The following is an 18,524-nucleotide window of genomic DNA, read 5'->3' as shown; positions in this document are numbered from 1 at the left end:
AGGCCTCAGTTCATTGCAGACTTGTCAGATATGATTCATATTAGTATGGTATGTAACTCTACCTGTAACCAAGGATGACTAAGTGATTTGTCAACACTGTAACGTTTTCTCATCTTCACTTGAAGCAAATTATTTATTAAATCAGTAGCTGAGGAAGCAAATAAAGCAATCAGGGTAAATATTTCATCATTTTCCATCATTCTATCTATTCCCCACACCCATCTCACACTCATATATATGGATACATTTATTCTGGAGGAAGAGTTAAAAGTTATTTAGTGATACAAATAACAATTTTTTTAAAAAAAATTGACAATCATAAAGGAGGTCATCTACCTCTAAATAAACACCAAGATTCTTTAATTAGAAACCAAGTTAGACTGTTTCTTAAAAGTAGAAATCCTCTAATTACTTATTTGATGCTTTGTCTATTTCCTAATTTTCATTGCAGGCATTCCATACAAGCTTTAGGGGTTTCAGCACCCCCTTCAAGTTTCTATCATTAAAGTCTGTAAAAAGTATGCAGTTGAACTAAAAAAAGAACCAAGAAGCCAATTCATACACAGCATCAGAATTAAATGTGCCTAATAGCAATATAGCATACTCAAAACAGAGAAATATAGTACATTATAAGTCTACAAACCAAAAAAGCTTTTGAGGAAATATATGTTTAGTATTAGTGTTTTAGGCTTATTTATTAAATTTGCCACTCATCTCACCACATGGCAACTCTGGGCAGCTTACAGCATTAAAAGCAGTAAAACCATACATATTCAAAGAATATAAAATTATAATTAAAAGATGGTAGGAGAGGGAGCAGGGTGTGCAGGGGGCAGGTGGAATCAATCTTCAGTGTGACATTCCTCCATTGGGAACCCAGGCCAACTGCCAGAGCCAGATTTTGGGGGACTTATGGAAGGTTAGGAAGGGCAAGATCTTCCAATGGCAGTGCCATGGCAGAGAAGGGGATCCTGGATCTTGCCAGCTGCAATTCTTGACCGACAGGATCCACAGCATACCTCTTCTGTCCACATGGATGGGGTGAGTCTGTCCCATTGGGGTGAGATGGTTCCTCAACTAACCTGAACCCATGCCATGTAAGGCTTTAATGGTGTTCTGCCCCAGCTCCAGATTCCCGAGGATATTGACACACACCAACAGTCCTTATCAAATTTATAAAGTAGCAAGAATAAACCAAAATCCGGCAAAGGTTGGCAACCAGCCCAGAAAGCAAGATACGATAAGTCTTTTCCAAAAATGCTGTGACGATAATTATAAGTTGTTTCTAGCAAGAAACTTACTAACAGTGTGTGACTTAAATAGGCTAAGGGAGTGGCTAATTATCCTCAAGCCTTACTCTCGAGGAGACCCCCTCTTGAGTAGCCACTCCTGCCTTCTGGCAGCCCTGCGTGCTTGAGCATTGAGGAGAGGCTCCTCCACTTCGCTATCTCCACTTGAAGGAGCCTCTGGAGGTTCTGAAGGCCCTGGCTGAGTCTCTGCCTCTGGCACCACATCCTCTTCAGCCTCCTCGTTGTCCGACGCGAGCGCCAGCTGTGCCAGCTGCTAGCGCGACACCACACCAGCCTCCTCGTCAGGATCAGCCACGATCCACGCAGGCTGCTGGTGGGCCACAACAAATGGTAATAATCAACACCTTGAATTGCACCCCAAAGCAAACCAGTAGGCAGTGCAGCTTGCGGAACAGGAGTGTAATATGGGCCATTCTAGAAGCCCCAAAGCTCTCACTGCCATACTCTGCACCATTTGAAGCTTCTGAATCAGTAGTGGTTTGCAAATCCCGTCGCTACTGGTTTGCTCATGACCGCGTGTGTGACGTCTGGGTAGGTGGGTGGAGCCTCCTGCTGCCACCGCTACCGGTTCGCCCGATCTGGGGCAAACCGGTAGCAACCCACCACTGTTCTGAATGCTCTTGAAGAGTAGCTTTGAAAATAGATATATTACGTCTACTTAAACACACTGTAATTAAAAAACATTTTTTTCACAGGGAGCAGACTACAGTATGGAGCTTCATCAGTAATTAAATCTCCTTCCTTTTCTATAGCTGGCAAAGCCCAGAATATGCTGCCTCATAATAGCAAAGCTTGAGAAGTTTTAAGAAGTTCAAGAAAAGTCCTATTAATTACAGTACACATCAGGCTTTAACTCATTAAGTGGGCAGCTTACTATTTTAGAATAAAAGCTTTATTTTCCTTTTACTCAAGTCACAGGAAAATGATTCCGAATGCTTCCCAAAAAGTAGTCACTGACTCATCTAATTTACTGTCATGTAATTGCCATATTCCAATTAAATGCCATAGATTTTACTAATATGCAGAAAACATGAAATATAAGTTTTCTAATGATATTTACCTTCATTAGATATTTCCTTCCAAGGATTTGGTGGATACATAAATGCTGCATTTTGAATCTGATCATTTATGTCTTCATCTTCATTAAATGGAAATGTGCCACTTAAGCTCACATAGATGATGACACCCACAGACCACATATCCAGCGATCTATTGTAGCCTTTACTCCTAAGTACTTCTGGGGCAAGATAAGCTGGAGTTCCTACTACAGACCTCCTAAAAGATTTTTCCCCAATAATGCGTGCAAAACCAAAATCACACAGCTTTACCTGTAAAACAAATATTCTTTACTTAAGTTACTATGCAGTTAGCTTAAAAACAAACTATCATGGCTGATTTTAAAAAATCAGATAGGGTGTATGGAGTGTTTACAAACATGAAATATGGTCAATATAGTTAGCAAGTTATAACAGTTTCTTTGCATTAGTTATACTTTATTAAGTATAACTCTAAATTAACTCTATTTTTTTTCCAATTCTATTGGAGGATGAGCACATTAGTCCAGGAAAAGTACTATAATGTAAGGTTTTTTTCCCAAATCAAATATAGCTAAATTAGAGGAAAAAATATTCTAGCTGTAAATAATAATTTTGTCAATCATTAAAAAAAAAGAGAAAGTTTAAGAAAAGAGGTTAAATCTTATTCTAGATTTCCTCTTCCACAACAGTCAGCTATACAAAGAATACTTATTTCTTTACCCACCTGAGGAAATGGTTCTGCTGATGCTAATAGTACATTTTCAGGCTTTAAATCACAGTGCACTATATTTTTGAAATGTAAGTTCCTCAAAGCAACAAGTATCTTTAAAAAAAGGGAAACAGTATTTTCAAAATCAGTTCTGTACCAAGAATCCAACAGACATTACAAGTCCAGGAGACTATGCTTCAATTCAATATTTGTCTTAAAGCAAATGCACTCTTTTGTTGGAATACTTCTAGAATTCTACCCTTCAATTAAAAAAAAAAAAGAATTGAGGGGATGGGCTCTAATCCAGTTTCCCAAAGAGACAGCATTATTATTCAGCCAGTTACATTCAGCTACTTCCAAATGTAACTGATAGGTGAATTATTTCTTCATAATGGCATGAAATCTCAATCTCTTACCATTCCTATTAAGTACACAATGAATACAATATTAGGATATTAATCCCCAATTAGAATTACCTGCACACACTGTAATTTTTCTTGGAAGTAAAAGTGACTTTGTTTCACATATATTTGTCTAAAACACGCTATATGCATTTAATATTCAGCAAATGCTGTATAAAGATAAGATATGCTTTTTAAATCAAGAATGAAGTTTGCTAAGTATAAAATCGTCTCTTTACTATGCTTTAGATAATGTTTTCGTCATATACAACAGAATTATTGTTATATTTGCATACATCTTTTCAAATTAAAGCTTCCTTGATTCAATTTTTAAAAATAAACATTTTTAGCCTAAAGCAAATAAAGTGATTATATAAGCAACACAAAGTATTGAAAACAGCAATGGTATGATTGTAAACTAAAACCTGGCATCATTTTTTTAAAAAACAGTCAGGAGTAAGGCCACTCAAAGAGAGTATATATGTAGTCCTCAACTTATGACCATAATTGAGCCCAATTTTTTTCTTGCTAAGTGAGGCAGTTGTTAAGTGAATTTTGCCCCATTTTACGACCTTTCTTGCTACAGTTGTTAAGTGAATCACTATAGTTGTTAGTCACACAGTTGTTAAGTAAATCTGGCTTCCCCATTGACTTTGCTTGTCAGAAGGTTGCCAAAGGTGATCATGACCCCTGGACACTATGGGGGTCATACATGCAAGTTAGTTCCCAAGCATCTGAATTTTGATCATGTAGCATCATGGGGATGCTACAATGTTCATTAAGTGTGAAAAATTGTCATTGTAACTTTGAATGGTCATTAAATGAACTGTTTCTAAGTCACTAAGAACTGTTTCTAAGGACTACCTGTATACCCATCATTCTTGGACTTTCCCCAAAGACAGGCCACAATAGAGAAGGTTCTCTCACTAGGGAAGAGAACATACAATTGAAAACAAAAGACTCACCTGAGTGACCATGAACTTGGTGATTCTTTCTGGAAGCCGACTTTTCTCACTGGAAAGAATCATTTCTAACATATCACCATGAAGTTTTTCCATCACAACAAAAACCCTTTCAGGAGTTTCAAACATACATTCCAGGTTTACAATCCCAGGGTGATGCAAATTCTAAGGAAATATATAGTGCTGACTCAGACAAAATATCAAATGAATAAACTCAGGAAGGCTTCATTACAGATAGTATTCAGACAAAAGAAAACCATTCTATGCTTTACTATTTCAAAAGCACTCAGGCAATCCTTTGTAATACTTAGGATAAAGGTTCCTTTGTTTAGCAGGTCAAAAGGTAATCTAACAGGAATAAAGAAATACACCAAAAAAAAAAGCCACAAGAAATTGCACCTCAACATAGATGCTTATTATACACTCACAATTTCTAATTTTAAAAAAAACACACTGTGATGCAGTTTTACATCATTTTTGTACCTGCAAAATAGCCACTTCGTTGCGGAGCTGGCTTTCTTGTTTTGTAGGGAATCTCATTTTATCAATGACTTTAATTGCCACATCCCTTCCAGTCTTTCTATGTTTACCTGCACAAATACAAAGAGAAAGGGGAAGTGTCTCAGGTAGTCTTGCACAAAGAGGCAGTGTTGATGTATTTAATGGATTTAACAGAATAACAATGTTGGAAGGGACCTTGGAGATCTTCTAGTCCAATCCCCTTGCTCAAGCAGGAAACCTGTATGTGGTTGTTTGATTTCTTCTTTAAAATCTCCAGTGTTGAAGCACCCACAATTCTTTTCATTACACAGGTTTAAATTGTCATTAAATAGACTTGTTAAACTTCCAGAAACTTAACACATCTCTGGTAAAATTGTACTAAAAAAGAATGAAAGACTTGGAAATCATTAAACCAAAAATTATTCTTTTGATTCCAAATATCAGCAGCACTATCCCAGGAATTCAGGGGCAGGAGATACAAAAATAGGGCTAGATATGCCTGTGTGGCCTATGGAGTGTCCATATAATGTAAAACCTGTTCCTGAACTTTCTGCTTAAGGCTGTTATATGCATCACAAACTCTTACATATTCAAATTGAGATCCCAAAGGTGCTTTTTTTTTTTCAAGAGGCAACTGGACTTTCTGGTTTTTCTTTGAAGACGTTTCGCTTCTCATCTAAGAAGCTTCTTCAGCTCTTCTTCAATGTCTTCAAAGAAAAAATAGAAAGTCCAGTTGCCTCTTGAAAAAAAAGAGGGACAAAAGAGGGAATTGGGACAACCATGACCTGGATGACTGAGAATCTCCATAGACATTAAAGTTGAGAAGACAATATTTAAAATGTTTCTCTTAGTCCATTAGAAGTCCAACTGTACACATTTTGGAAGATATACTAGTATACTATTTTATAAATACGGGTATATATCCCATTTAACAAATGTATTTTAGCTAAATGGAAAGGCACTTTATTCATTTTCAAATGTACTTTTCACATTGATCTAAGTTTTCAATAACTGCTTTATATACAATTCTATAGGATATTGGGATCTATGAACAAAGAAATGCCTGTTATAACATTATAATACCTAATTATTCTATTGAGTATACAAAATATTCACAGTAGGCGCAGAAAATGTTAAACAAAGTGATATCAAGTAACTTATACAGCTACTATTTTAGAGGCCCAGACCTCATCTGAAGTTCCTTATTCAGTACTGCTGGATCTATAACAAACTAGGGTACACAAGCTATGAAAGACAATTGACAGCAGAAACAGTAGCTTCCTTAAATATTTTAATGTAGATGAGAGATACTTTATCACTCCAGTAAAAGGCAACTATACAAGACACCGCTAATTATATGGAAATAAAACTCATGATCAGATATATATTTCTAAGAACAAAAGTAGCACTTTAGGGATTAGCAGAGCTGCCAAAGAATCAGTTTACTAAATTTATGAAAAAGACCTGTTTTATGGCATCAGAAATGAGTTGTAATGTGGAATCTACTAAAATGAAACCATGAAAAGATATCATGTTAAAGAAACTGTTTTATATCATGCCCAAATAGTTTGTGAAATATACAACTGCCTTCTTCAATCTGTGGCCCTCATAAGTGTTAAAACTTCACTTCCCAATTTTGGGAAATATAGTCTTAATGATTTTAAAGTTCCAGATTGGGGAAAAAGGAGCCTAAAGTCACTGGCAGAAGTTCTCCAGCATTTTCCCATCATTTTTTAGACAGTTGGAACTGAATTTCTATCTTTGCTATCCTGTATATCACACATCATTAATCTTGCACCATTAGTACATTACTTCTATAACCATATATTTCCATTAATAAGAAGGAGCAAGTCTGTTTTATATATCAACCGTACAGACAAAATATTTCACGTGCTGTAATATTTATTCAAACTTACCTCCATACACAATTCCAAATTGACCAGAACCAAGTACCTCATCAGCAAAGATCTGATACACTGAACTTATATCCTATGAAAAAGATATAGACAGAAGAAAGCAAATATTAGGTTCACTCACTTGATAAAATGACACCATAGCAGAAATTTGAATGTCAGATACATGTCACACAGTTAAAAGAGAGAAGAGCTGTGTCAGAGATTCTGAAGATGAATTATTGTAAAAGACCTGCTCAAGCATGCAATAACATATTGCTTTTGATATCTGAAGTTTGAATACTTGTATATTTAATCCAATTCATGCAAATTGCACTTGAGGAAATGTACATATACAAAATTTCTCATTGTATGTTTTTGTTATTAAAATGCATAACAATCTTTTTTTTAATAAATAGCATGTTAGGCTATTTTTAAAAAGTGAACAACTTGCTCCTTTACATTTCCAACATCCTTGATTTCAATATAAAATATCCATCAAGGGGCAATTAATACTGAATGATTAGAAGAATATGTTTTGTTTTTATTTTGTTGACTTACCACATTTTCTTGGATCTGGCAATTTGAAACAGAAATGCTGACACATAATTCTTCTGCAATGAAAAAACATATAATCCCTCTTTTAAACATGATATTACTCACATGGTGTTCCATAAAGTTTCATGTTTGAATGAAGACTGTAGTAATTACATGTAAAATTATCAAGTCATTGCTAGGACACTATTGGTAGGACAATAATTAAGTTATCTGATGCCTTATGGTAAAAATTGCCAATCTAATTTAAATTATGAATCTAAATATATGAAATATGAACTGAAGGTTTTATAGCTCTTGGTGAGATAAATTGAAACTATGAAGAAAGCAATGCCAAGCAGCATCTTTTCAGGATAAAGTTTAGATGACAGTAATGGTAAATTGTTCCATATTGTGCAAAAGAGCCACTAAACACTTCTTCTCAAAGTATTGCTTCTTACTGAATGCCTTAAGAATGTACTTTTTAAAAAAGGGTAATAAATTGGTTGGTACTTGTGATGTAACTCAAACTACTACATATAAAACAATGCCATTAATTAAGTTTTGCATACTAGGAAAGAGACCCACAATATTAAAGACAGTACTTTGTCATTTAGCAGATCATCATGAAGCCTTTTTCAGCCCTTACTGTGATCTTTTCCTTGTCCTGTAGTAATGCAAGTGCTGGTCTCAGGTGTGACTGGCATTAAAGCCTGACGAATAGCTTTCTCCCAGCTCTGGGCGACATCCAATCCAACTCCAGTAGCAGCCAAAACAGGGTTATGGTGACTGCTGCCATTGTTCTCTCCAACGAAGTATATCATTGTGTCAGTTATTATTTCAAAACAGTGAGGATTGCTGCCTTGCACCATATTTGAGAAATCCCGTGGCTGAGTCACCTGAAGAATTTCAGAAAGTGGAATCTCCTGCAGAAAATATAGAATATTAAAACTCTAACAGGGAGACCTCTTTGTAAGAATACGCAACAGTACAACTGACTGCACTGAGAAAAGGTAAATATTAATGCACTCAGCTAAGAACATTTCAGTAAGTACACTTATTCCAGTTCCTTATTCATACTTCCAAGGAAGCCACAAACATCTCAGGAAGCCAAACCAATGAAGTTATGTCTTGTTAAAAATCTAAATGGTATTTTTTCCCTAGATTAATATATCCAGTGAATGGCCTTTTGAAATTCTCTTATGCAGCCTGTAAAGTTTAATTACCTTTGAAGTTCCCAGCATCCAGTGTGCCAGTTTGCTTAACCCTGAGCTATATATTGAAATTATTTTTCACTTTTGAGGTTACACTATAGTATAAGATCCTATTTTAATTCTTTAGCAAATTATTCGGTAACATCTGATCTATTACAGGTAGTCCTCAACTTACCACAATACGTTTAGTGACCATTCAAAATTACAATGGCACTGAAAAAATTGTCAGATTCTAACATATTCTAACATTAAGAATGCATTCAAAGCTATTCTCCGTCCTCACCTAGGCTCTTCTGACATGTCTCAGTGCTGCTTGTTCCAGCATATAAACCCTTAATACTCAGAAAAACCTGCAGTGAAGCAGATGAGGGTTTGGACAGAGGGAGCAATAGAAGCATTACAAAATTGCTTTTCGTGCAGAGATTGGGGCATGTTTAAAGAAGCGGCAACATATAACCAACATACTTAGAGGAGTATGCCACACTGTGTCTGCATATATTCAAAAGTGCATTGAGGATGTCTGTGTCCTTAAAAACATTGTTGTGAGGGCTAATGAAAAACTATGGTTGACATATAAGATTCTCATGATGCTGAAATCTGGAGATATGCTGGAACTTTTAAATCCGGCAAAATCTAAGTTGGAACTTAGAACAGCCAGAGCTAATTTGAAAAGTGCCATAAAAAGAGCAAAGCAAGCCCATTGTCAGAAAGTTGAGAACTTTTTTCAGGACCCAATGAACTCCAGGCGTATGTATGTGGCAAAGATCCAGGCCATTACAGATTATAAGGTGGCTCCATTGAGATGCAATGGTGACACAGACTTTTTAAACGAGCTGAATTCATTTTTTGGAAGATTCGAGGCATCAAATAGCACCCTGCAAAGAAAGCTGTGCCCCATTCTAACGAGCAAGTGCTTAGCTTTGATGTTACCTCAGTCTGGAGGACACTGCAGAAAGTTAACATTCAGAAGGCAGCAGGCCCAGATACTATCCCCGGGCATGTTCTTAGGGAATGTGCGGATGAGTTGTCTTCTGTTCTTACAGATATTTTCAATCTTTCATTGTAGCAGGCAGTGGTCCCATCGTGTTTTAAGACAGCCATTATTTTGCCAGTGCCAAAAAAAGCCTACAATTACGAATCTTAACATTGCACTTACATCCATTCATTATGAAATGTTTTGAAAGGCTAATAAAGGACATTATTGTATCTAGCCTCCCTCCAGCATTTGACTCACTTCAGTTTGCTTATTGTCCAAATCACTCCACAGAAGATACTATTTCTTCTGTTCTCCATCTGAGCTTGGCACACGTAGAGGAAAGAAACTCTGATGTTCGAATGCTGTTTGTCAACTTCAGTTCAGCATTTAATACAATCGTTCCTCAGCATCTAATAGACAAACTGGGCCTCTTAGGCTTTAATACTCCTTTGTGCAACTAGATTCTTGATTTACTTATTGACAGGCCCCAGTATGTGCAAATTGGGACTAATATTTCTAACACCATTTTCTTGAGCGCAGGTTCTCCTCAGGGCTGCATCCTAAGTCCGCTGTTGACCCATGACTGTTGTGTATAAATGATTCACCTGTGTAGATGGCTAGGAGCATCAAATTTCTAGGTGTGCAGCTAATGAGTAAACTGGCTTGGTCGCTCAATAGTGAGACACTGGTGAAGTGGACATAGTAGCGGCTGCATTTTCTGCATCGCATGAGAAAAGTACATTTTCCTTCCCCTGTCCTTACCACTTTCTATAGAGGGACAATCGGGATCATCCTGTCATACTGCGTTACAGTCTGATTTGGAAGCTTTACTGTTTCAGACAGGAAGGCAGTGCAGAGAGTGGTGAGGATGGCAGAAAAGATTATTGGCAATTCACTCCCTTCTATTCAGGACATAGCATACAGTATAAGCATTGCTTGAGCAGGGTCCACAGGATTGTCTGGGATACTACACATCCTCTTCACAACCTGTTTTCCTTGTTAACTTCTAAGAAGAGGCTTCATAGTATCCAGAACATCCAGATTCAGCCAGTTTTATTCCATACAGTATTATGCTAGGGCGCAGGTATATACATATGTGTATGTATGTGTATGTGTGTGCGTGCTTGCGTATGTATGTATGTGTATAGATAGATAGATAGATAGATAGATAGATAGATAGATAGATAGATAGATTATAGATATAGATATAGATATAGATATAGATATAGATATAGATATAGATATAGATATAGATATAGAGATAGATATAGATATAGAGATATAGATATAGATATGTGTGTGTTATGTATGGGTACACTTTTGAGAGCAGGCAACAGAATTTTATTTTTAATATGTGCCAGCGTACCCACACTAAAAAATGACAATAAAGATTATCTGATCTTAGATGCTGCAATTATTGTAAATACATGCTGGTTGCCAAATGCTCAAATTCTGATTATGTGACTGTGGGGATGCTGCAACAGTCATAAGTATGAGGACTAGTCATAAGTCATCTTTTCAATGCCATCGTAATTTCAAACAATCATTAAACAAATGATAACAAGTCAAGGACTAGCTGTATGTATTTACAACCTTTCTTGCCACAGTTAAGTGAATCACTGCAGTTGTTAAGTTAGTAACATGGTTGTCGAGTTAATGTTGTTTGTCGTAAAGTTGCAAAAGGTGATCACATGACCCCAGACACTGCAACCATCATAAATATGAGTCAGTTGCCAAGCATTTGTATTTTGATACATGACCACAGGGATCCTGCAACAGCCGTAAGTGTGAAAATGATCATAAGTCACTTTTTTCAGTGCCGTTGTAAGCTTGAACGCTCTCTAAACAGACTGTTGTAAGTCAAGAACTGCCAGTATTTCCTCATTTCTTTCTATCAGATTATAACTATATAAATTATAATATGTAATGCACAATCACAACAGAAAGTAGTTCACCAGAGAAAAACTATAAAACTACATCTCATTATAAATACATCAATGACATATTAACAGTTTTAAATCATACATCATCTAGCAGAAAGCAATTAAAATGAAATGATAATAGGCAAATAGCATTTTAAAGAGGAGATGAGATTTGGATAATCTTTTACCTTGTAATATTTTGTCCCAGATTCATTTTGAAATAGCGTAAGACTTTTACTGTCTAATCTCCAGTAATGCCTTTTTCTCTGCAACAAAGTACAATTACTGTTTAGGAAGCAACGTTTCATTTCTTTTGTATAGCTGCCCATCTTAAAATCAAACTCTTAGCAGCTAAATATATACTTTATGTACATTTATATATGCAGCATATAAACTATATATAGACACTATTTACTTGAACCAATTTCAAAGGTTTCAATAATCCTGCCTGTGTTTGGATCTTTTTATCAAAAATTATCATCTGTGTTACAACATTCCTAAACGAAACATTCTTAAACATTCTGGAACTGCTGTAGAAAATAATTATTAAATGAACACAGAATTTAAACAATTTCCTTATATTGGCTATGCCATTTTCTGGCACAAGGAGCTAAACCCAATTCTTAATCCAAGGCACAGAATTAGGTATCTGCATCATGGTCACAATGCTTTGCAAAAGTCTTTATGTAATACAAGAAAGCCATTATATGCCTCAGGATTATTATTTATTTAGTGTATGGTGATGTCACATTAGCCAGGAGAGTATAATGCTAATACAGAGTAATTATTTGCTGCATAAGACTGCCCATTCAATTCACGCTCGCATGCTTTCCAAGATGCACCTCAGGGGATGAGTTAGTTTCACACTAGAAAGAAATATAAACAGCATCTAGGAGCGTCATCCAGAGCCTTCTCCCTCTGCCAAAGTCACCTGACAAACAGGCATTGCATCAGGAAAGGTTCTGCACCAGCAGGGTTCTGACCATCTGCACAAAGGACTGGCTCATCTTCCCACTGAAGTGGTACCTACTCATCTACTTGCTATAACATGCTTTCAAACTGCTAGATGGGCAGAACCTGAGGCAAATGACGGGAACTTACCCACAACGCAGTGCTAGGAATCAAACCGCCAGAGCAAAAATAATCTCCACTGTCATTAAGCCACTGAGCCACCGTACCTCAAGAGATGATTAAATACAAAACTTTTCTGTGTCATCACCTTATCTTATTCACAGAATTTGATGGGGAGATCCACATTGGTCTCCATTTGTAATATTGTATTTTTCCATCTTGCCTTTCAGTTTTATCTTTCTGTAGGAAAGCAGCTAAATAGTTCCATTTCTTGAATGGAATACAAAATGTCCTGCACTTGGAAATCAAAGTTTTTCACCAAGAAGAGAGCTAAATTACTTACCAGGTTGTCTCGACTTGTGTAGTGAACCATCCATCCTTCTTTTACCATTGTACTGCTCTTCCTCTTTGTGTGTTTGACCGACTGTACAACTCTCATTAATGGAATGTTATTGCTTGTGGATGGGCTGTTGAAGAAGAAGAAATTGCACAATCATTTATCATCCCAGCGGTGCAGCAGGCACCACTGATGCCTAAATAATGATCTTCTATAGTCTGCTACCTAGCATGTTGGGCTGGAAGCCTCTCTCTGATCATTCATTGCATCTATTTCATCAGCCATTTGCTTGGAATGAGTGTACAAGCAATCTCTTAGGCTACTTTGTGCAATCTGGAAAAGCTTCCCCATGACCTGAAGACCTCTTTTCTATTTCCAATATTGGACATCTTTGCATTATATGATCAAAACAGTTAAAATATCTTGCTAGGATAAAAACAGTAGTTAAGTACCATTTTTATTCCCAAAAGGGATATAAACTAGATTACAAAATTTTCTAGTCAAATTAAAGGATTTACACTAAATCCAAAAATGCAGTAAAAAGGCAGAACTCCTGTATAAATGAAAATAATTCTCTTGCATTCAACTTCCCTTTGCATGGCAAAACAAGCACTATAAAGGCCTATTCTACATGAGACCTAGAGGTCACCTTCCATTTCTACATTCACGGCAGGAGAGCATTCTGTTCTGTTTATTCAAGCCAAGCCCTACTTATACATGGACAGGATTTAAAACACACAGCAGATAAAAGGAACTTTTATTTTAGATGAAGAGATAGTACTTTAGCGAATGTTATAGAAATCAACTTACAAACTTAGTTTTCACAACGTAATTCTGAAAAATTAGTTTTCAATATTACTACTGTATAATTTGGAATAAATTTCAAGGTATTCCTTTTATATGGCCATGTAATGAATTATAAATGAACAACTTATCCAAGTACAGTCTTGTTCCATGAACTACACTTGCTCCTCTACCTTTTTAATAATAATTTTAGAGCAAATTAGTTGCATTGCAACTTGTACACACGTATAAAGAGTACAAAAAGCTTTTTTTCGATTTGCATCTATGCTCCTTTAACCTGACTTAACAAGACATACATTCATTGTAAAAACTGATTCCTTACATTTTCTTCCAAATTAATTTACTTGCATGAGGAATGAGTTTGAACTGAAATGAGCATAGTAAAATTGTCATATAAATTCAGGCCACATTTTCCATGGTTTACCAAGTAAAACAAATTATTTTTCATGTCTCTTATATTTTCATATTGCTTCTCTTAATGAATTATTTTTAGATCCTCCTTATTGGTCAAAAACCATATAAACAAAAGTGTAAATTGCACAATATATTGTCTTTAATATCAGAATTAGAAACCTGGAAGCAGTGGATGATGTGCAAGGGTGTGTTATATGTGTATCCCAAGTGCAATGCCTTGATTTCACCAACCTGATAGTTTTTACAGCCTCTTCATCTTTGTCTCCATCAAGATCTGCTGGATCCATAAAAAACATTTTGTCTTCTGGAGGAGATGGTTCTTCCACATCATCCAATCCTCTCCCAACTTCACTATTCATTTCACTGCTATCAACCTCCATTGGCATATCGGTATCTTGGCTTGGGCTAGCTGGTTCTTCTTCCCAAAACAACAAAATATTTTTAAATTCACAATTTTACAATTTAATATGTGCAAAATATATTAAAAAATATATCACATTCATACAATCTGAATTAAGTATCTATCCTTATATACTAGGCTTCTGAAAAAATCCCCAAAACTCAGCCAAGAAACAGAACAAGCAGAAACTTTGGGGCAAAGCTTTGTTTTGCAACAATATCTCATGCATGTAGGTACTTCCAGAAACAGGGCAATTCTCCATTAGTGGAAAGTTGGCATAAGTATAGTTTCCATCACTAGTGCCAGGTGACTCTCACCCCTCTGATGCAACACCATGACCAGACCTTTCCAGGAAAGGGTGTGGACAGGATGACAATCTGAAAACAGAACTCCCTCTATACCTGGTTCAATGCCCATGCAAATTAAATCTGGTTTCCTATAGCCTCAAGCATAGCAGGTAACCAAGGATAAGCAGTCCTCACTTCCCACACCATATGAATACACACACACATAAACAATTCTCTCTTTAGAGAGCCACAGAAATCAAGCTACATAAAGTAAATTTGATAACAGTGCTTTAATTTGCTTCGGAAAAAGGCTGTCTACATATAAACTATAATTTAGCTGTTTCCTAAATGATATTTAGGAAATTTCAAATTGAGATGACATGAGACAGCATTCTATACAAATGTTTACATTGAAATTAAGTTTGGGGAGCCAATTCTGTAATCATGCAAAGGATAGTCAGTGACTACTAAAATAGAAGAATTAGCATGTTGTCAATCAGCATTTTGTCTTTTTGTTGTTGTCGTTCATAGAGGAATGTTTGCTACTCTGATCTTCAGGACAATGTAGAGCATACATGTATATATGTAAAATATTTTTATTTATTTTTTATTTATTTGATTTTTATACCGCCCTTCTCCAGCAGGACTCAGGGCGGTGGACAGCCAAATTAAAACACAACATATAAAAATTAAAACAGTTTAAAAGATATTAAATAATATCGACCACAATTTAAAATAACCCAGTTAAAATTAATTTCAAATTAAAACCAAAGGATGGGATCAAGCCAGCCCGGCTAGATGAAATAAGTGAGTTTTAAGGGCCTGACGAAAAGTCTGGAGGTCCGGTATCTTGCGTATCTCTGGGGGTAGGTCGTTCCAGAGGGCGGGTGCCGCCACAGAGAAGGCTCTCCCCCTGGGGGTCGCCAGCTGACATTGCTTGGCCGACGGCACCCTGAGAAGGCCCTCTCTGTGAGAGCGTACTGGCCGGTGGGAGGCAATTGGTGGCAGAAGGCGGTCTCGTAAATATCTAGGCCCTAAGCCATGGAGCGCTTTAAAGGTGGTCACCAACACCTTGAAGCGCACCCGGAAGACCACCGAGAGCCAGTGCAGCTCGCGCAGGAGAGGTGTCACATGGGAGCGTCCCGTCGCTCCCATAATCCCCCGCGCGGCCGCATTCTGGACTAGTTGGAGCCTCCGGGTGCACCCCAAGGGGAACCCCATGTAGACAGCATTGCAGTAGTCCAGGTGGGAGGTGACAAGTGCTAGAGTGACCGTGCATAGGGAGTCCTGATCCAGAAAGGGACGCAACTGGTGTATCAGGCGGACCTGATAGAAAGTCCTCCCGGCCACAGCCGTCAAGTGCTCTTCTAAAGACAGTCGTGAATCCAGGAGGACGCCCAAGTTGCGAGCCCTCTCCATGTGGGCCAATGACTCGCCCCCAATAACCAGCGATGGCGCCAGCTGGCTATATCAGGACGCCGGAAGCCACAGCCACTCGGTTTTGGAAGGGTTGAGTCGGAGCCTGTTTCTCCCCATCCAGGCCCGCACGGCCTCCAGGCACCAGGACAGCACTTCAAGGGCATCGTTGGGGTGGCCTGGGGTGGAGATGTACAGCTGGGTGTCATCAGCATACTGATGGAACTCCACCCCAAAGCCATGGATGATCTCACCAGCGGCTTTACATAAGCCTGATGTCCCCTTGCTTGCTGAAGTTTGCAAATTCCAGGTGGCCTGATCTCTGGGTAGAAAGGCAGCTGGAGACTTGCAAACTCCAGCTGATTCGTGCCCACAAGAACCGGCCTGATCTCCCTTGGATAGAAGGACCCAATGGGATGGGATGGGTAGATGGCTGCAGCATCCCTGTAGTCAGTCATAATGGCAAAAGACCGTATGGGTTCATAACTTTGAAAGCGGGCCATAAGTAACTTTTTGGGAGTGAGTCATAATGACTTTAAACAGTCACTAAGTCGCTGGTCATAATTTGAGGACTACTTGTAGCGAGTATTCCTCTTCAGGGCAATTTAAAAGAATTAGACAAGTATTCATTCTCATTTAACTCCTGTTAAAACTTCAGGCATTGCTAAAAATAATGTTTTATGTACAACTGATTTCCTTCTAGTAGTTCAGATAGTCCTCGACTTACAACCAGTCACTTAGGGACCGTTCAAAGTTGAAACGGACCTCCCAAAAGTTACTTACAACCCAGTTTTGAAATTATGGTCATTGTAGAGCTCCTGCTAGGATGCAGGGGGTGGAGCAGCCTGCTCTCCTTCCCCAATATGAGATGTGGAACTCCAGATACCTGCTGTACAGAAGGTAAATGTGCGATTAGCGATGGGGAGCGGGCTGGAGAGGAAGGTATGGGACCTAGTGGGGTGGAAAGCCAGATCAAGGTCTGCAGGAAGTGGAGTACAGAGCATGGAGGGAGGCCTTGGGAGAACTAGGCAGGAGGATCTGGGCCAGCACTAGATCTCCCAGAGCCTTGCCCATCCCTAAGGTACCCACACTGGGGAGACCAGGGATAGAGGTTATTAAATCAGGTAATCACATGGGTTTCTCACTTAATGACAGTCACAATTTGTGACAATAAAGAGCAGATTCCATTACGGTTATAATTCAAGGACTACCAAACAATGTCGACTGGCGGCCCCTAGGGGAAGAGCCTTCTCTGTGGGGGCATCTACGATCTGGAACGAACTCCCCCCGGAGATACGGAGGATCCTGGATCTGCGCACCTTCCATCATACACTCAAGATTTTCTTATTTCATCAAGCTGGCCTGGCCTAAATCTTTTCCCCTTTTTAATGTAAATTTTAATTTGTTTTAAATTATTGGGTATTTTAAATTTGTCTCAGCCAAATTATTTAATTCATTTTTATTCTATTTTAAATTTTTGTATTTATGTGTTTTATTCTGTGGCTGTTCACCACCCTGAGTCCTTCGGGAGTAGGGCGGTATATAAATCCAATAAAAACAAACAAACAAACAAACACTTGTATGAATAAATTCTTTCACTCTGCTAGTTTTGACAGTCTCTAGATAGTTAATAGCAATAGCAGAACATGGAGAAGAAGTGCAAAGAAAAGCCACGCATGCATGCCATAACCCAAAGTTATGTTTCCAGCAATACCTTACAAGACATATCTTACCTCCATTGAAGACTACTTCTCCCAGACAATCTTTAGGTACTTTAGAGGCACAGCGTTTATGACAATTAAATCTGCAATCTAAATTAAGGGGAAATTTTTATTTATTTATGTATTTATTATTTTTTTATAATCTCTTTGAAGCCTCTTTTTGAAGTAACTTTTATTTATTTTCAGGACATATTTTTAAAATAGTAAGAAAATTCAAATAATTCTTTGGATCAAAGCTGCATTTTCACATAAAGCTGTATGTTGCAATACTACCATTGCAAGGTTCTTTTAATTCAGCCATTCCAACTGAATGACACTGATGAGAGCTGGAGCACTCCCAAGAAGATAGCTTAAAACTAAGATCTAGCACAGAAGTTGAATTATCAATATCTAAACTGCAATTAAGAAAGTGAGTTGTGAATTCTCGGTCTACTTTGTCAGCATCAGACATGGTGCTATGTGTATTTTACATTGGCATTACAGGTGAAACTCGAAAATGTGTGGCTAATGTTATTTATTTTTTAATTAGTCTTTTTTTCTTTCTGACTTGTTTGTCTAAACTCATTGTGATCACAAAAAATATTAGTATTTTCACAAGATGAAAAAAGTTTATGAT

The 18,524-nt window shown here is 37.6% G+C and overlaps 1 protein-coding gene across 13 annotated transcripts in view; it reads right to left on the bottom strand.

Annotated features, from left to right (window-relative positions):
- Positions 1-18,524, bottom strand: part of PRKD3 (protein kinase D3) — a 61,509-nt gene that overhangs the window by 3,442 nt on the left and 39,543 nt on the right. For 8 of the 13 annotated variants that reach the window (XM_060692403.2, XM_060692404.2, XM_060692411.2 and 5 more), the window contains 12 exons: positions 17,921-17,998; positions 14,316-14,502; positions 12,873-12,996; positions 11,647-11,724; positions 7,996-8,272; positions 7,374-7,426; positions 6,837-6,909; positions 4,903-5,009; positions 4,423-4,584; positions 3,072-3,170; positions 2,371-2,638; positions 63-148 (listed from right to left, as the gene is read on the bottom strand). In XM_060692403.2, the coding sequence (XP_060548386.1) occupies positions 63-148; positions 2,371-2,638; positions 3,072-3,170; positions 4,423-4,584; positions 4,903-5,009; positions 6,837-6,909; positions 7,374-7,426; positions 7,996-8,272; positions 11,647-11,724; positions 12,873-12,996; positions 14,316-14,502; positions 17,921-17,998 (1,592 nt within the window). The remainder of the gene's footprint in view (positions 1-62; positions 149-2,370; positions 2,639-3,071; positions 3,171-4,422; positions 4,585-4,902; positions 5,010-6,836; positions 6,910-7,373; positions 7,427-7,995; positions 8,273-11,646; positions 11,725-12,872; positions 12,997-14,315; positions 14,503-17,920; positions 17,999-18,524) is intronic. The other 5 variants (XM_087883023.1, XM_087883021.1, XM_087883022.1 and 2 more) reach the window with 1 other exon arrangement.

Source organism: Pantherophis guttatus, chromosome 1, assembly GCF_059756535.1.
Source record: "Pantherophis guttatus breed Tessera chromosome 1, ASM5975653v1, whole genome shotgun sequence".
Lineage (NCBI taxonomy): Eukaryota > Metazoa > Chordata > Lepidosauria > Squamata > Colubridae > Pantherophis > Pantherophis guttatus.
This window is presented reverse-complemented; position numbering and strand designations above follow the sequence as displayed.